The sequence below is a fragment of the Oryzias latipes genome, chromosome 22 (genome assembly GCF_002234675.1).
Source record: "Oryzias latipes chromosome 22, ASM223467v1".
Classification (NCBI taxonomy): Eukaryota; Metazoa; Chordata; class Actinopteri; order Beloniformes; family Adrianichthyidae; genus Oryzias; species Oryzias latipes.
The window spans coordinates 1363438-1382858 of NC_019880.2; the positions used below are offsets into that span (position 1 = coordinate 1363438).

General features: G+C 45.4%; 1 protein-coding gene across 2 annotated transcripts in view; it reads left to right on the plus strand.

Annotated features, from left to right (window-relative positions):
- sos2 (SOS Ras/Rho guanine nucleotide exchange factor 2) overlaps positions 1-19421 on the plus strand; it is a 28502-nt gene that overhangs the window by 1208 nt on the left and 7873 nt on the right. For both annotated transcript variants that reach the window (XM_023951616.1, XM_023951617.1), the window contains exons 2-14: positions 8502-8627; positions 8700-8831; positions 8906-9070; positions 9143-9349; positions 11274-11417; positions 12124-12234; positions 15598-15696; positions 16652-16779; positions 16857-17512; positions 17599-17680; positions 17756-17878; positions 18164-18276; positions 19127-19349. In XM_023951616.1, the coding sequence (XP_023807384.1) occupies positions 8502-8627; positions 8700-8831; positions 8906-9070; positions 9143-9349; positions 11274-11417; positions 12124-12234; positions 15598-15696; positions 16652-16779; positions 16857-17512; positions 17599-17680; positions 17756-17878; positions 18164-18276; positions 19127-19349 (2309 nt within the window). The remainder of the gene's footprint in view (positions 1-8501; positions 8628-8699; positions 8832-8905; positions 9071-9142; positions 9350-11273; positions 11418-12123; positions 12235-15597; positions 15697-16651; positions 16780-16856; positions 17513-17598; positions 17681-17755; positions 17879-18163; positions 18277-19126; positions 19350-19421) is intronic.

The following is a 19421-nucleotide window of genomic DNA, read 5'->3' on the forward strand; positions in this document are numbered from 1 at the left end:
CTCCGCATACAGTAAATAGTCAGCAGGCTGTTTCCAAGATCCCAGGCTGTGAAGTCATTATGAAACTCTGTTAGATATTAACTCTACTCCTTCCTGATTTGTACTGACCGTAAATGCGCTTCATCTCTACTGCATTTAGATAACGGGCTGCTTAAAACCCCCCAAAACGCAGCGTCTTTGCCCAAACCTTCCTGAACGTTTTGTCTGGTTCTTTTGGATCAGCAGCATCTTGGATTCGGTCGTCTTAATCTCAGGGTTTTCCTGTCGTTTTCCGCAGCAGTGTTTTTGTGAAGATGAAGCGTTAAAAACCCTTGTTGGTTGGAAAACTTCTCATTCAGTGAAAGAGGAAGTGGCTGATTACTTTTTGATGCTCCCATCACCGCCGACCAGTGTTGGTTATCTGCATCAAATATTTGCTAGTTTCTTTATAGAAGAAAAAACGTTTTATTTTATTTTAAAAAAATCATTTTTGCTTTCATTACTTTTGTAGCAGCATTGCTAAAGAACGTGGTTCTAGTTTGATCCTGGAGATGTGGGATTACATTCCACCGAGTGGAAACCTCATAGTCTGATGATGATTGTGTTCTGGTCTCATCCATAGTTTGTGTGTAAAGGTCTGCATGTCTTAGTGTTGCACGTTGCTGAGCGACGATGCGCTGAATCAGGTGAAACTCAGAAAACGGTTGGCGGGCTGCGCAGTGGCGGACGCCGTCTTGACTTGTTGCAGGCCTGCTGCAGGGAAAGCCTGTCAGAGACTGACGTCAGAGGTTTGTTTTGGTTCTGACAGACGGTGACTCGCTGCTCTTCGCAGCCGGCCACCTCCAGGCTTCCCTTGTCACGCGTGACCCCGCCCCTGACGGGGATGAGACTGTTGATTTTTATTAGAGGCAGGTACGAGGGGGCGAGATTTGTTGCTTTTCAGCCCCGGGGGTTTCCTTCTGCCGTTTGTGTCCCAGCTGCTCGCTTTGATGTCCTCGCCATGCCGCCCCTCACGCCGTATGAACATAATGAAAAAGGGGCTAAAAATAACATTTCCTTTGCTTTTGCTGCATTTAAGAGTCCTGTCTAGAGCTCTTTTCTCCAGATTAACAGTTTCTGGGATTAGTCAGATTACACAGCGGCTTAGTCAGGTTTTCCAAACCTACAGTTTGAGTCCATAACTAGAAAGAGCTGCGTTTCCAGAAGAAACTGCTAAATGAAAATGAAACCTAAAGGGTAATAATTGACAAAAAAATTAAGCAATGATCAGAGTTGAGCATAAATAAAGTGAGAACAGCACAACAACAATGAAAAATGCGAGCGCCGGGTATCGAACCAGTGACGTCTGCACCACAGCTAGACTCTCCTGCCACCAACCAGGTTCAGTGGACGGGATCATTTAGTGCTGCAGCGACTCTACGGCAGCTGGGAGGATTTCAAAGAAAAGGAAAACTAACATCCCGACACAAAGTCCATTTTTGAAAAGCCCACAAACGTGTCTACGTTTTTCTAGATGTTTGATTGGGATGGAGTTGACTTTCTAGATGTGAGGGAGCTTTGTTTGTAAAAGTTGAAGGCTGTTTTCCTCCGTCCAGCGTGTGACGTCACGCCACAGCGGGGACATTGTTGAGAAGTTACCAAAGTTTGAAGTCCATTTGTGAAAAAACTGTACATTGCATAATCACTGGACTAAAATATGTTGTAGTCCAAAGCCTTGTGAGCATTTTAGCGTTTTAATGGTGTCTGTAGCTGAAAGAACGCCGAAATAAGAAGCTGCCAGACAGAAGGAACTTTGGTGAAAATGTCAGAAGCCTCTCCCATTGAAACCCATCATAACGATGAAATTACCCCAAAGTTTAAAGCTTTATATTTCAAAAGCTAAAACATATGTTAGGAATCTGAAAGAATTTAAATCAGTTTAAAGTGAATAATATGTAGTTTGAATGGTGTATTATTGCATTTTTGCACAAACACAAGGAGGAACAAAAGGTTTCCGGGGTGGAACTAAAGTGAAATGGTGTTTCCTCCGTCTCTGTTTTGCTGTTGCACTTGTCTGCTGCAGAGGTTCCTACAAAGAAAAGTTGAGAAGGAAGGGGCAGAAGCTTTCAGCTGTTTGATTGTTTTCAGGAGGATTTAGGGTTTTTTACAGAGTTGGGGAGTCATTTCTAACCACCCAGCAGGATGATAGGCGTGTGAAGCTGTGACCGTCTGACTGTTGCCCCTTTACATGACGGATGACACAATTCTGGGCTTAAACCAAACCGTAAGTTACACCATTGAAGTGAATCTTTACGCCCCCACTGCATCCCATTTACAAATGTGTACATTTAAGAAGGATTTATAATTTATTGTTTTATGGCAATACTCCAGCCATAGCAGAAACAACTGAAAGGTTTTTCCTTTAGTGTTAAAAAAGGGATTTTTCCTGAATTTAGTTTTTTGTTGTGGTTTTGTAACACAAAAATCACATATCAACCCGAACCAAATCTTGGGCAAAGTGAATCGTTTTGCATGTCTGCTTTACTTTAATCTAAATGTGAAGAAAACCTTTTTTTTTCTATCAACCACAAACATTCATAATCGAAAAATTAATACTACTAATGTAAAGTGGGGCAAAAGAGTATTCAGTCAATCACCCATTGTGCAAGTTCTCCCACTAAAAAAGATGAGAGGCCCATAATTTTCATCAGAGGTATACGTCAACTACGAGAGACAAAATGAGAAAAAAATCCAGAAATTGTCTGATTTTTAAAGAATTTATGTGTAAATTATGGTGGAAAATAAGTATTTATTCACCTACAGACAAGCTAGATTTCTGCCTCTCACAGACCTGTAACTTCTGTAGAGGATCCTCTGTCCTCCACTGGTTACCTGTATTAATATACACCTGTTTGAACTGGTTATCTATATAAAGACACCTGTCCACAACCTCAGTCACACTCCAAACTCCACTAAAGACCAAAGAGCTGTTTAAGGACACCAGAAACCAAATAGTTGACCTGCACCAGGCTGGAAGACTGAATCTGCAAAAGCTAAGCAGCTTGGTGTGAAGAAATCACCTGTGGGGGCAATTATTAGAAATGGAAGACATACAAGATCTCCCTCCATCTGGGGTTCCCCCCAGGATCTCACCTCGTGGGGTCAGAATGATCACAAGAATGGTGAGCAAAGATCTCAGAACCCCACGGGGGACCTATTCAATAACCTGCAGAGAGCTGAAACCAAAGTAACAAAAGCTACCATCAGTAACACACTACACCACCAGGGACTCAAACCCTGCAGGGCCAGACGTGTCCCCCTGCTAAAGCCGGTACATGTGCAGAACCGTCTACAGTCTGCTAGAGAACATTTGGAGGATCCAGAAGAGGATTGGGAGAATGTCCTATGGTCAGATGAAACCACAATAGAACTTTTTGGTAAGAACTCTACTTGTGTTTGGAGGAGAAAGAATGCTGAGCTGCATCCAAAGAACACCAGACCTACTGTAAAGCATGGGGGTGGAAGCATCATGCTTTGGGTTGTTTTTCAGCAACAGGACCAGGACGACTGATCCGTGTAAAGGAAAGAATGAATGGGGCCATGAATGGCCAGATTTGGAGTGAAAACCTCCTTCCATCAGCATTGAAGATGAAGCATGGCTGGGTCTTTCAGCAGGACAACCATCCAGAACACATGTTGCCCTGGTAGGAGGGGCTTCATAAGAAGCATTTCAAGGTCCTGGAGTGGCCTCGCCAGTCTCCAGATCTCAACCCCATAGAAAATCTTTGAGGGAAGTTGAACGCTCGTGTTGCCCAGCAACAGCCCCAAAACATCACTGCTCTAGAGGAGATCTGCATGGAGGAATGGGCCAAAACACCAACAACACTTTGGGAAAACCAGTTTAACTGCTGTCATTGCCAACAAAGAACTTGTAACAAAGTATTGAGTTGAACTTTTGTTATTGACCAAATACTTATTTTCCACCATAGTTTATTAATTAATTCTTTTTTTTTTAAAGCCAGAAAATGTGAATGTGATTTTTCTGGATTACTTTCTCTCATTTTGTCTCTCATAGTTGAGGTTGACTTATGATGCCTCCCTCAGCGGCGGTGACCTGGGTTCCCCGGGTCAGAAAAGTGCTGCGGCGTGTGTTTGTGATCTGAGTGGGGGACGGCGGCGTGAAGGGGAGGGTTTGCTTGTTGTTTGTGCACACATGTTCATGCTGGCGTTTACATGCATGAGCTCTTTGTTTCTCCTCCGGGTCCCCAGACAGTCTGCGTGTAATGGCGGATGATGTCATGACGTGAATCATAAACGACAGATGCTTGGGGTTTCATAACGAGCCACAAGCACACACCTCTTCTGCACAAACACGCACAAATGCATTACCTGCAACCTGAGCCGCCTGCAGCCCCGTATGCGCAGCCTGGAGAATAATCAATTGAATTAGAAAGGTTACCCCTTTATTAATGCCCCCCCTCCTCCGGTGGTTGCGTCACAGCCTTACTGTTGTCTTTGTGCCCGAACACTCAGAGTGAGTCCTGCATGCAGATGCAGGCTGTTTTTCAGAATAAAAGTCCACTTTGCTGTTTGGATGTTAAAGCAGCGTTTCTACACACTTACAGTTCAGTCACTTTTCACTTTGGTCCTTTCAAAGGATGAAGGTAAACGGAGGTTTGGGGAACTCTCTGTGTGAGACCGTCAGAACTAGAAGGAGCTGCATTTCCAGAAGAAAATATGGGTTCAATGCTAGATTGCTGAATGAAAATGAAACTTGAAGGGGAATAATTGGCAAAAATAAAAATAAATACATGATCAAAGTTGACCATAAATAAAGTGAAAAGAGCACAATAACAAAAAAGATAAATGTTTGTGAAAAATGCCAACATTGCGTTTTGAACCAGTCAAGTTAGGCACCAAAGGTCACATGTCATGCTATGACACTACCAACCAGGTACAGTGGACAGGGAACACAATCCATATAATCCTGGAATATTTTGAAAGGTTCAAGGATTTGAAGGACCAAACGTCATAAATGAAAAAGATGAACATTTTAATAGTTGAATAGTTAAAATAGCTGAAAAATTGTAGGAGGAGTTAAGCGGCAAAAAATGGAGGAACATACTAAAATAAAGAAAGAGAAAACAGGAAAAGAATGGTTGAAGGATTTACAGCATTTTACTAATTAATATTACTGGAGTCTGGATGATCTGATCATAGATGGTCTTTTTAGGTGCCATTTAGCATGCTTTTCTTATTTATTTATTTTTTACAGTGCTTTGTGTTCTGTGTCCTGATTGGCTTTTTCATAATTTCACACTTTTTTCCCTGTTTTCCTTGGATGTATGAGAAGAATGTTGTACCAATTTAAGGGGATAAAAGTAAAACATTTACCAAAAAAATAAAGAAATTTTGTACTTTTGTAAATAGATTTGTGCGTGTAAATTAATGATTCAAAAAGTCGTAACTTTACAAGGAAAAAGTAATGTTTTTTGAAGGTTTATATTCATGAAAATAAAGTTGTAGTTTTCCAAAAGTAAAGCATTCAGGGAGATGTTGAGCGGTGTGATAACAACAAAATTTAACAGCTAACATCCGATTGTCTGTGTGAAACCTTTTATTTTCAAAAGCGAATGACTTAGCCTTGTAAAGTTACAGCATAAAGAAATTGTTGACATTTTTGGCTCATAACTTTTTGACTTTTTCCTCTTAAATTTGGCCTTTTTCCTCCTCATTTTCTGACTATTTCACACTGCAGAGAGCTGAAGAACGATGATTTCTAGCCTTTAGGACAATCCCACTGATCCAACGCTTGGTTCATTTTTGGTTCACGTGTGCTCCGTAATCTTCCAAAAAGTCCACACACGCTTTTACTCTGAAGCTCTGAGGAAGAACAGCGTTTGCCGCTGACCACCGTACGAAGGTAGCGGAACAAAACTGTCTAAAATAGAAAAACATTAGTCTTTTTTTTTTCCAATCGCTATTGATCTTATCTTATTTGAACCCTTTTCTAAGATGGAGATGTGGCCGTCTGCCACTGTTTTCTAGCTGATGGTCATGCGTCAGTTTTTACATGCTGGTGTGCAGCTACATCCGCCCGTGTGGATCCATCATGTGTCAGAGTCGGGTTTCATGATAATAAGCTGCAGTTGTTCAGTTGGCTTTTCAATGGAACATTTTAAAAGTGAATTGCAGCTACTGTTGTCTTATCAGTGTATCCGTGTTCTAGCTGCGTCACGTTTGGCGTGTTTTAACTCAGTCTCCACCCAGACGTGCTTCCCCTCCGACTCCGTGTCTTCTGTTTTTGTTGCTCGGCCTCCCATCCTGACATTGTTGCAGGTAAATGAAGCTGGTTGCGTGTGGGCCTTTCCGAAGCGCCACCGCTATTCTGTGAGTGGAGTGGTGGGGGGGAAACCCCCGGAGTTTCAGTGTGGTGACTCAGAGCTCCTGATGTTCTGTGGAATTTGGTCAAGTGCCTCTTTGGGACAGAATCTCAGAACATACTTCCTCTTAAATCTAAGTTTTTTCCAAGCAGGCTTTATAAATAGACACGGGATTGACGTATTTATAGCAGTTTGGCCGTCAAAAGCAGCAGAAATGCAAACAAAGTCGTGGTGAGGATTTTCCAGGCGCTCTTATTTTGAAACCCTGTAATGAATGAGTCAGAAGGGTAGATTTTGGAAAGCAGCGACCGAACATGATGCAGAGTGGACGTCCTATTTTGGAGAAAAATGCTGACCTTTCAACTTTCCTCCACATTCCTTAATCTGAAGGCAGCGTCTTGTGATGATGACGCCGCGCTGCACCATCTTCTTCTTCATTGTCCACGTAGCTGTAGCAGTTCAGCCAATCATCCGCCTCCATCTAACCCTTTCTTCCACATCCTCCTCTTTCCTGGTAGCTCCAACCTCAGCCTCCTTTCACCAGCATCATCACTGTTCCTCCTCTCCAACATCTCCATCTGCTTCCCTGCATGGATCTCCAGAACATCCATGATCTGATCCTCTGATGGATTCATTCCCGATCCATCCTGGTCCCAAAGAGAACCTCAGAACCTTAGGCTCCGCCTCCTGTCTCTAAGCCAAACAACATGGCTGCTCTCACCCCGGCCTTCTACCGCATGTCGGGGCAATTCCATCATCCCTGTGTTCAGGTTTTCAGCGTAAATACCCCTTTCTCCTCCCCCTCCTCCTGAACAGACGGCATTCCTGCCCAAATGACTACAAATTTTAGGGTTGAAGTTGGGGTTTGGTCTCTGACGGACCGCGCCTCACAGCGGGCTTTCTGTCCTGCTGGTTTCGTCATCAGGAGTGCAGAGAGCAAACATCTGTAGCTGTTCTTCATTACTGTCGCTGATGGGAGTGTTTTTCGTTTAGTCGCCAAATATTTTCTTCATTTGGAAGCATTTTTGTCTGAAGAAATCTTTTCAGCATTTACATCTCACCAATGTTTCTTCCATTGACTGTATCCGAGATCTGGACTGAGCGAGTGTGACGTCATCCATGGAAAATGGTTCATTCCGGCTCCAACTAAATGTAGCCAATTCAGTTGTCATTTTTTTTCACAATACAAATGCCGCCATGTCTGAGGCAGATGTCATCAGTGAGCAGTGATTGGTTTTCATGGCAACCACTCCCACCAATCAGGAGTGAGCTTGTTGGAAGGCCACACCTCTTGAAACAGGAAATCTGTCAAACGCATTCAAAGGTGGATGTGGGGACATGGGATTATTGAGGCATTTGATTGATCAGTTTATGACCTTTTTTAATTATGTATTATTATTTTATATTATTTATTTTGTCTTTTATTATTTAATTCATTGTTTTGCACACTGTTTTTATTGTTGAATCTTTTATTTGTTCTAACTGGAGAACTGTTAATAAACTTATCTCTCTCTCTCCATCTGTCTGTCTCTTGATCTCAAAACAAGCAGAAGAAACAGTAAAACTAAAGTCTAGCTTAGCCTTTTGATGTTCAGAACAAAAATGTAAAGTAGATTTAAACATGTGGAGATGTAAACATGTATTGGATTAAACGAGTCATGCTACATGAAAAAACCTGAGTAAAAAACTTATTAACCTTAAACGTCGCCTAGCTGGATGGGAAAAAAACATGAAGTACAGCTGGAAGAGAAAAGCTTCAGCCCGTTGAATGACATGTTTGGCATGGCATCTATAACTCACTCACTCACTCACTCATTCATTTTAGATTTTTGAGGCACCTTTTTTGCTAATAACTGACCTAATTTTAACGGTTTCCATGGCTTAGTTAGGGGCAGAGTCATGAATCTTCTATGCAAACAGATTTTTTGAAAAGTTCAATTAAATCAAGTTAGGTTAAAACATTTAATTTTTAAAATAGTTTTTAATTTAAATGGTGTTGGGTGGTTTATTTAGTTAAATATGATGACATTTATTGTTGAAATAAACGGTTTAAGGTGTGGGCTTCACTAAGCTCTCATAGACGTTGGACTGTTGGTTTCAGACATCACCTTCCGTTCGTCTGTGACCTCCGCTCACCTGTTTTCTCCCTCCACCACGCAGGTGCAGAAGCAGGTCCACCCAAACCTGACGGCTAAGGAGGACGCTCTCCAGCATGTGGAGGAGCTGATCCTGCAGCTCCTCAACATGCTCTGTGTGGCCCAGCCCCGCACGGTCCAGGATGTGGAGGTGCGTGGAGACTCGTCCAGATCCACCCACCTGTCCTCCAGGGTCTGAGATGTTGATCTTTTCCTCCAACAGGAGCGCGTGCAGAAAACGTTCCCCCATCCCATAGATAAGTGGGCCATTAATGACGCGGCGGCGGCCATCGAGAAACGCAAGAGAAGGAACCCTTTGCTTCTTCCTGTGGACAAGATTCACCCGCTGCTTAAGGTGACCCGCCTGACGCCGCCCTAGGGGACCCGAACGTGTTTCCCTCTGACTTACCTGGAGCTCTCTCTCATCAGGAGGTTTTGGGCTACAAGGTGGACTACCATGTGTCCCTGTACATCGTGGCGGTGCTTGAATACATATCAGCAGACATCCTCAAGCTGGCTGGAAACTACGTCTGCAACATCCGGCACTTTGAAATCAGCCAGCAGGACATCAAGGTATCCATGTGTGCGGACAAGGTGAGTCCCGCCCCCATCAGGACCCTGCAGGACCCGCCGTGGCTGGTTCTGACCTTCTGTGCTCGTCCGCAGGTGCTGATGGACATGTTTGACCAGGAGGAGGACATCGGCCTGATGTCACAGAGCACGGAGGAGCCCTCGGCCTCCGAGGAGGTCACCTACGACGACCTGGTGAGGCTCGAGATCGCGGAGGAGCGGCAGTACCTGCGAGAGCTCGACCTCATCATCAAGGTGTTCCGACATCACTTCATGACCAACCCCAAAATCTTCACACCTCAGGTGAGGAGCTCCGTCAGACCTTAGCTCTAAAGGCTTCAAAAAAACCTTATTCTCACTTTGAGAAGGACTCGCTTAATAAGAAGCTTTGGACAGTTTACTCCAAAACCTTTATTAGCAAACAGTTAAAGCCTTTTCAGCCAAACCCACAGAGATTACATCCAGATTACAGCTGCGTAATCGGCTAACCGGGATTTAGGGTCATGGAGCCTTTGGAAAGTCCAGCAGGACCACCTCTCTGTGCTAAACGCATTGGTTTGTGTCAAGCAAGTAAAACAGAAATCAAAGAAAAGACAAAATACATACATTTAACAAAGCTAATTAATATTTTTAGTCAGAAGGAAGTGGGGAAAAAGCGGTTTTATACGATCCTACCCCTTTAACGTTTATGCAACTAAATAGCGGTGATGTCCTTCTAACCACATTAAGGAAAGAGGAGTCAGTGGCCAAAAGCGACGCCTTGGATGATACCTGTGGGGGGGGGTTAACATCCGAGTCGGTCTGCTTAACCATAAACAGGGAATTTAGGTTATTGTGACTAAAGAAACCAAGAAGTGATTAAAAGCTCTTGGTGTGGGAAATCTGGGCTTCCTCTGGTCAAAGCCAGCATGAAGCTCAAACGTCTAATGCAGACGGGTCAGGCCTTTTGTCCTGCCTGAACTGAAAGTCCAGCATGTGACAAAAAACACATCTGAGTTCATCCATAACTGGTTAGAGCGGGAGAACAGATCTGTCTGCAGCTGAGTGAAAGACCGAGTTTCCTCTGTCCTTTTTGCATATTTGGAGTTGGGTCATTTCTGAGATGATGTGTGTGAAAAATATAAACGTTTGTGGGGCCCAGAAGAATGCGGAGCATGTCATTCAAGTGAGACGGGAATAACATCTGCAGCCGCTGCCAGCATGACTTCAGTTATGTCTGTTGTAATCCAGGATAATCTGAAATCCCTCAGAGATGACAGGAAAGGGTTGCAATGGAGGGACCCAGGATCCTTTTTTTTTTTTTTAAATAATTCAGTCATTTTGAGAGTTTTTCATTTGTTTTTAGTTTAAAGTACCACATCAGTCATCTGTTGATCTATTTTTCAAGTGTTCCCTGTGGTCTTTTCATTATGAATATGCCATTTTTAAACCTGTCCTTTCCTTGTACATAGTTTCTGCAGAGAATGAGGAGTGGTGGGCGGGACTGTTGGCACAGAGTAACCCCCCCCCTTCCACACACACACACACACACAACCCCCCCTTGCTTTGTTTACATCATTGGTGCCCAAATCCAGGCCTGGAGGGCCGGGGTCCTTCATGTTTTCCAACAACCTGCCATTGAAGCTCCTTATTGGCTAAACACACCTGATCCAGGTAATCGGCAGCAGATAACGGTCGGCCCTCGAGGCCTGGATTTGGGCACCCCTGGTTCACGTGCTGCTCTGCTAGCTTACAGCCCCTCACACCCCCAACCTAACATCAGCGGTGCAACAGAAATGGCATCAGTACGTCAAACATGAAGTGTGGTCTGTTTCTTTTTCCAAAAAAACACTCTTCACCTTAATATTTGGAAAAGTTATTAAGATTTGGCAAAAAAAAACTAACTTGTTGCTCAGTCAGTCAGGAAAAAGGGATGGGGACACGTGCGCAGTGCTGTGCACGGAAAGTATAAGAGCAGCTTTAGGTGATTTCTTCAGCTGGAGCTAAATGCAGAAATGTTTGCTTCCTGTTGGTCTGAGCATCTTCCGACGGTGTCTTCTGACCGGCGGCACAGTCGTGCACAAAGGAAGAAATGAGCGAAGCGCCTTCTGCGTGTTTACTGCAGGGGGTCTGCACGCGCGTCTGCACCGGCGCAGACTCGCCGTCCCGTCCCACGTTTGTCCAGACGGCTTCTCGCCGCGACAGAAGCCAAACTGCACATTCACCGGCGGATCTCCTGTGTTTGCAGGACGTGGAGGTGATCTTCAGCAACATTCTGGACATCCATGAACTGACCGTGAAGCTGCTGGGGCTGATCGAGGATGCGGTGGAGATGACCGCTGACGGATGTCCTCATCCGCTGGTGGGAAGCTGCTTTGAAGACCTGGCAGAGGTACGAGACCCCCCAGGAGCTGCACTGCCCATCCTCAGACCCCCCAGAGACCTGGAGACCTTAAAATAAATGCCAAAAAAAGACGTTTTGTTATCACAGTGGCTGTTTTTAATCAATAATTATTGGATTATTTAAAAAGAAAATTCTGATGGATTTGATTTAAACTTCAATTTAAGATTTATTAAATCAATCAATTTTAAATAAAGCAGCTTCCTGCAGATCACAGATCAAAAAACCCTTTTATGGTAGTTAAAACATTGTTTTTTTTTTAGTTCAAGACACTTGTGTGAAACATTTTATTTAGGAATCAGTAAAAATAGCTTTAAATTAAAAATGCATTGATATTTAAACCAATGGAATATTTAACATGTAAATTTGAATCCAATTCAATATTTTCAGCTCTTAATGTCAATTGTATAAAAAATTAAGACGTCAAAGTAATGTTTGACTTTGTTTAAATTGATTTCATACTTTTTTTTCATTTATAAAAGTTTCCAAGCAGTTTTTACAGCAGCAAAGACTCTTAACACAAAGCTGGAGGCTCAGGTGAAGACGGCGTGGAGATCGGTCAGCCCTGGGGCGGATTTTGGGTTTTCTTTTTCCAACCGGCCTGCTCACTTTTAGCTTCAGTTGTTCGGTTGATGACGGCCTGTTTTCCTAACGCGCCTCCTCGTCATGAACACAACGTGTGCGTGTGTGTTTGCAGGAGCAAGCGTTTGACCCCTACGAGATCCTGTCTCAGGACATCCTGAGCAAAGACTTTCACGAGCACTTCAACAACCTGATGGCACGCTCCACCGTTGGCCTCTACTTCCAGGTGAGACATTTGACCGGAGATGATCGCAACGTCCAGTGTGTGTGTGTGTGTGTGTGTGTGTGTGTGTGTGTGCCTGCGTGGACGTGCACACAATCGCGCTGGATGTGCGTTTGGGTTTGTGCAGTCTGTGCGTTTGTAGGTGTGTTCTTGCTTGTGTGTTGTGTGTGCATCCGAGTGCCTAAATCTTCTGCACGCGTTTGTGTTTGTGCCCGTCTTTAAGCAGTGTGTGTGTTTACTTGCCTGTTTGTGTGTGTACATTTATGTGTGCATGCGCGTTGTGGATTTGTGTTTGCATGAATGTTTTACCAATGTGTGTGCGTGCATGTGGGTTGTGTTTGCTTGAGCTGCCGTCAGCGTGTGAGTGTGTGTGTAGCTCTGTGACTGGGAAGCCCTATAGAAGTATACGCTGTTTTACCATGTGTGTGTGTGTCCACCGTGAGTGCTGGTGTGTGTGTGTACGTGTGTGCAGCAGTGTGTTGTGTGACTTTGCACAGACAGTGACGGTTCGGTCCTCATTTTTCTGGCTGCTGAATCTCTCTGGTAAAAATGTCCCGTCAGCTCGGTGTGTGACGTTTGTCCTCCACATTTGCCCCCCTCCCCTGAAGGAGCAGTGACACACCCACACTCGGTTGGGGGTTTAAACCCCACCTCCAACCCCTTCATGTGGGGTGGGACAGGGAGGCGTTGGGTCCCAGTCTTTGACACGACCCTGCCTGGATTTGAACTCGCGACCTTGAACTCGGGGTGAACGCTCTCCCACAGGGCCCCTGACAGAGCTGGTGGGTTTTTCTGGGGGATGAAGGTCTCTGGACCTCTGCAGCCTTTGTCCGCCCTGAGCGCCGCCGTGGTCACACGCCGCTCCGTCGGTCCGCTTTGAAGTCCGGTCGCGGCGGACATTCCTTCTCAGACGGCTGAAGGCGCGGCACGACCCACTTCCAGTGTCCTGTTGACTCTTCATCCTCGGCTGCTGTTTTGTTTTATTTGGACATTCCTCACAGGAGCAGCGCTGACTTTAGCCCCGGGGGGCGAACTGTGAGGCGGTCCAAACACGGCAACGTCGATGGCGGATGAGGCGACGTTCTGCTGGTGTGAAGTGGTGGAGCGTTACATTCGGGCCTCCCGTGCGCCTCCTCCTCCTCCTCCTCCTGCTGCTTCAAAGCTTCCTCCTCCTCCACGTCTCCTCTTTGTCTACTAGGGAGCGAGTTAAACCAACACCGCCGCTTTTCCTCTGAAGCGTTTAGCGGAAAGTGGCGGCGGTTTATTCTCCAAAGCTGGTTGTGTGAGGGGAGGGAGGGAGGTACTAATATGGAAGCTTTCTTTGTTTGGTGGATTGATAACCATCCAGGTTTGGCGACTCATTTATGAAACTTTTATTCAGTAAAAGAAATCCAGAGGATCTTTGATTTTGCTTTTACAAAACGATGCATTTGGAAAATGAGCTGCCAGTTTGACTGTCAAAAGATTCTGCATTTTTGGCATCTATTCTGTGGTTTTGCTCTTAAAATGTAAATAACTGGTTAATTTATGGGCATAAAAATGAATCATTTCATATATAATCATCATAAATTGGTGTGTCTTCTATATATTTACTTTTCTGCACCTACAGTTAGAAAAGCCCGTTTGTTACAGTTTGAAACATCAGCAATTAGAAATGTTCATTTGTAAAAGTTTGTGGGTAAAACTTTGGCAAAGAAAGTTTCTGCTTTGGCTTTTGCTCTGTAGATTTAACAAAGTCCTGATGGAACGAGGCGTTGAGGCACTTGAACATTTAGGAAACATTTAGAAAAATGTTTTTGGTCTTTTTGCTGTTTGTTCGTGTATCACTGGTTATATCGTCATCGCATTATTGATCACTAATATCACGGGGTTTCCTCGTGTACATGCAACTCCACATTAAAACCGGTTCCAGACTTCTTCTTATTATATCTGTCAGTATTATTATCTAATTTATATTTCTTTGAAACGGGTTTCTTCTTTCAATATATGTTCCTACAGGGATGTTCTTGTTTAAAAAACATTTATTTTAAATTGATCATGTCCTACAGAAGCATCCATCCTGCCCTGCATTATTTGGGAAATCTTTCCAAACAGTTTATGTTCCTTACTACACTTTCTTCTCATGCAGCTTCCATTGACCCAAATAGAAAACGTTCTGTAATTACTGATGCATGTTCCTCATAGACGCACTTTCTCTACCCAAGTTTCTGCTTATGCAGCTTCTCTACAAATCCTGTTTTTTTTGTTTACAGATGTATTTTTCGTGCAAATACTGAGATTTCATTTGTTTTTATAGGAATGCGTGTGACATGTGTCCCTTTACAAAAGCATTCTTGTTTTACCACTTATGTAACATATTCATATCCCTTAGTAGGGCTGCACGATATTAGTGATCAATAATGCGATGACGATAAAACTTAAGGGACATGAACCAATGGCACAACAACAAAAACATCATTTCTATTTCACTGCAACAGTTTAAAAATTATCCTCCAAATGACCTTTTTGTCGACATGGGAGGCAAACGCCAGACATACATGTTCTCCATGCCATTGTTTTTTACTAATGCAAATGTTTTCCAGACGTCTCTTTTCCTCCTCTTCTGCGTGTTTGTTACTGTATCTTGTTTGCCTGTAAACAAACCGCCGTTCTTCTCCGTTGGTGGTCACTTTGGTTTTATCTTCTGTGCTCACAAGGATCAGACCCCCACTGCTGTCTTTGGCTTCTCCTCGTTGTCAAGACTCCATCTTTCTCCTCCCATCACTACCCCCCCCCCTCCCCGACACGTCTGCTTTTGTGGCTAAATTACATCGCCTTTTAAAAATAGAACTGGCCGCCATGGCCCTGCTTTTCTCTCTTGGGGGGGGGGTCTGAAGCACACCATAACTGAGTTAAAAAACGTTTCTTTAAAGCCGACCCGGCTTTGCTCCGTCCAAGCTTCGGCTGTAGATGAGCGGCGAGGACGCACGGACCTGCGGGCGCATCCATCTGCAGTGACGTCGGCGCTCCCCCGCCCTCCATCGGGGAGGCGGGCGGGCGGCTCTAGCTCCTCATTCAGGCAGACGCCGTTGGTGCTGCTGCAGAGTCCGAGTACGAGCGCATTGATCCTGTCGTCTGTCAGGGGATCACGAGATTAAAGTGGATCCAATTTCACACACACACACACACACACCCCAGCTTTCCTGTGTCATTTACGGCCTTGATATTTGAATGTTTTAATGTTTCAGTCACGTTCTAAGGATTTGTTTCCATAAATGTGATTTGAGGGGGAAAGAAGTCAAATGCGTCTCTAACCACTCGTCTGTTTTCTCCATCAGAACACACAGAACTGCGGCCTGAATGTGTCTGTTTTGTGTTTTTCTGCAGTCAGTTGCAGAGGGCTTCAAAGAAGCCGTCCAGTATGTCCTCCCCCAGCTGATGATGGTCCCAGTTTACCACTGTCTGCACTACTTTGAGCTGCTGCAGGTGAAATCCTCGTTTTGGAATCAGTAAAATGCGCATTTAACTTCATTTTTTCTGCAGGTCCAGGTGCTCAAACAAACTGACCTCGATTTGACCTTTTATGAGGCGTTCAGGGTTTTTTTTTCTTTTCAGAGAAAGAGGAAACAGCAGAGCAATGAGAATAGACGATGTATAAAAATGATTCCTAAGTTCCTGTCAGCTCATGAAACATACATTTATTAAATAGAAACAAAGAAAGCCACAGATGGCAGGAAAGGATAGTTTATTTAAATAATTTAAAATATTTCCTTTTACACAGAAAATGAAGTTCTTTGACTTTTCTATTGAAATATTCTAGAAAAGTTGATTTTAACGAAGAACGTTCACTGATTTATACTTGTCTAAAATGTTTTTAAAAAAAGGAGCATTTCAACCATTTTAAACACTTTAAACTATCGCCTAAACTTTTTTTTTAAATAGATTTATGTTCTTGCAGAAAATCTTTAAGGTTTGGTTCCTTGGATCAAATGAATCATGGGATAAAACTTCCTGCTCTTTCTGGAGTTCTTGCTCTCTCTGATTCTCATCTTTCTTCTCCTGCTTTGGTTGAGTCAGTACCGCCACCTAGTGTCCAAACTGGGAAGTACCGTTAAGTCTTAGTGAGTTCAGGTTCTCTAAAATCAGCTTCTGGTCCCTGCTGGACTCAGAAGTGCTGAGGGAAACGTGCACACTACTTCATCACTGACTTCCTGTCGGAACTTGCAGGCTCCAGGTTAATTCCCTGAATTTAGACAGTTTCCCAGAAATCCCTGAAATCCCCATACTTGGTCAAATCTGCTGATTGGAGCAGATGAATTTACTGCTTTTTGATCCATAAAACCCCCCAAAGGAATTAAGAGTTTTCAGGTTTAGGATCGTTTCAGAGCCGGGGTGCATCTGATAAATGTTTTGATGTCTAACCTTTTTTCCGGCTCTGCAGCAACTTCAGGAACGCAGCAAAGACCAAGACGACAGGGAATGTCTGAAACAGGCCATCACTGCGCTGCTGAACCTTCAGTGCAGCATTGAGCGCAGCTACAACAAGCACCAGCCTCGCCGTAAACCCGGGTACGCCCCCCAGCGCCGAACAGCCTCCACTCTGTGTCCCTCAGCTGTTCATGCTAACCCTGTTCTCCTCCCGACAGCGAGCCCATGTACCGCCTGTACAGCAGGCAGAACCGCAGCAAGCAGCTCGCCATCAAGCGCATGAACGAGATCCAGAAGAGCATCGACGGCTGGGAGGGCAAAGACATCGGCCAGTGTTGCAGCGAGTTCATCCTGGAGGGGCCGCTCATAAGAGCCGGCGCCAAGCACGAGAGGCACAACTTCCTGTTCGATGGCCTCATGATCAGCTGCAAGGCCAATCAGAGCTCCCGGCTCCCGGGGGCGGGAAACGGGGCGGAGTACCGCCTGAAGGAGAAGTTCGTGCTGAGGAAGGTCCGCATCGTGGACCGGGACGACTCCGCCGACCTGCGGCATGCCTTTGAGCTGATGGGCAAGGACGAAAACTGCGCCGTTTTCTGCGCACGGACAGCAGAGGAGAAGGATTCGTGGATGGCGGCGCTGATGACTCTCCAGTACCGGTCCACGTTGGATCGCATGTTGGACACGGCGCTGCACACGGAGGAGCAGGAGCACCCGCTCCGGCTGCCCTCCCCAGATGTTTACCGCTTCGCGGTTCAGGACTCTGAGGAGAACATCGTGTTCGAAGACAAACTGCAGAGCAAAACCGGCATCCCCATCATAAAGGCCGGCACTGTGGTGAAGCTGATCGAGAGGCTGACGTACCACATGTACGCCGGTGAGTGTGCAGCGTCCGCACGCCCAGGGGGGCCGCCGTCTGTCCCTCATCCTCTGGGTTTACGCTTCTGTGTGTTTGATTCCCAGATCCCAACTTCGTGCGAACCTTTTTGACCACCTACCGATCCTTCTGCAAACCGCAGGAGCTGCTCTCGCTGCTCATCGACAGGTACGCCGCTCCTCCTCCTCCTCCTTTCTTCTTCCCGTCCTCAGCTGGTCTGAAGCGTCTGCTGATCTTTCACAGGATCGAGATTCCCGAGCCGGAGCCCAGCGAGGAGGACCTTCAGGCTCTGTGGAACGGCGAGCAGCCGATGGCAGCCGAGCTTCAGAGGTTCAGGAAAGAATACGTGCAGCCTGTCCAGCTCAGGTACACCCTGCTCACCTGCTGCAGTGGTTTCCTCCAAACTCCCGCTGAGCTGCATCCACTGAACACCAAAACGGAAGGAGTCTGTGTTCCAGTGCAGTGAAATCCTTTAACTGGATCTTCAGAAACATCTTCAACACTTCATTTAGTTAAAATTCCTCGCCGTTTCTCTAATCGATCTGATTGGCTGCACCTTTAGAGCCTGCAGGAAGCGGTTTCCATTTTTCCTCCAGTCCCCTTTCGTTTAGCTCCACATCACTGACGTCTGACCGCATCTTGTCCTCGCAGGGTCCTCAACGTTTTCCGTCAGTGGGTGGAGCATCATTTCTACGACTTTGAGAACGACCCGGACCTGAGAAGTCGCTTGGAGGATTACATCACCAGCAGAATTCAACTCAGAGGTCAGTCGCGCTTCTTGAAATCAACAAATCTGGTTTTAAATAGGGGTGTGTATCAGCAGGAGTCTGGTGATAACGCACGCATCCCGATACGAGTCCCACGGTACGATTGTTTTGTGGTGTAGAGCTGCTCAAAGAGGCTCCGTGTTCTCTGCTGCCACCTAGCGGTTGGAGGTTGAAGTGGAAAACAAGAGTCAGACGCTCATGAATAATCAAATAGATATCGTCCTGAAGGCATTTTGAATCGGTACAAGTGTCACCAAATGAACCGTCGCGATATATCCTCGAAACTATTTTTTCCCAACACCCCTGGTTTTAAACACTTGGCGTCTGTCGTGTCTGGCGCCCCCTTTTGGACGGAAAGGTGTCTGTTCTTTGGAGCCTTGTGGTAGATTAGTCCCTGAAAATGGGGGGGTTCAACTCAAAGTCATGCAGCAAACACTTTCATTTGAAGTTTTCTTGGGTAAAAATGATTCATTTATTCTTTCCTTTCCTTCCTTTCCAGCTCTAAGACAAACCTTTTCATCATTTAGTTTTATCTGTCGATGGATCTTCTGTTTTTCTTACTAAAGTTTTCAACTTTCTGCTCCTCTCTATTGAAATACATTTTCACGGCCAACATGGTGTAAATTGCTGTGTTTTAAAAAAAAAGTAACCTAAGAGGTTTGCTGCTTTCAGCCCCAGTTTGACGGACAGATGCAGCTCCAGCGGTGGAAAAGCATCACCGTCCTGCTGCGTCGCCAATTTGCCTCCTGTGTTCTGCCTCTGTGCGTTCAGACGCCGCCTCAGGACGCTGCGTACATCCGTGACGCTCTGAGGCTTCATGAACTTACGGCTTTCTTTGCGTCTTCAGGTAAATCCATGAGGAAGTGGGTGGAGTCCATCAACAAGATCATCAGGAGGAAGCTGCAGACTCAGCTGAACGGCGTCAGCCACAACATCACCTTCGAGAGCTCGCCCCCTCCCATCCAGTGGCACATCTGCACGGCGGGCCAGGTGGAGCAGTTCGACCTCATGACCCTTCATCCCATCGAGATCGCTCGCCAGCTCACGCTGATCGAGTCCGACCTGTACAGGTGAGTTCCTGCCGAAGGTGGGGGGGTGGGGGCGGCTGGCGGTAACAAACGTCGCCCGATTCTTTCTCGTGC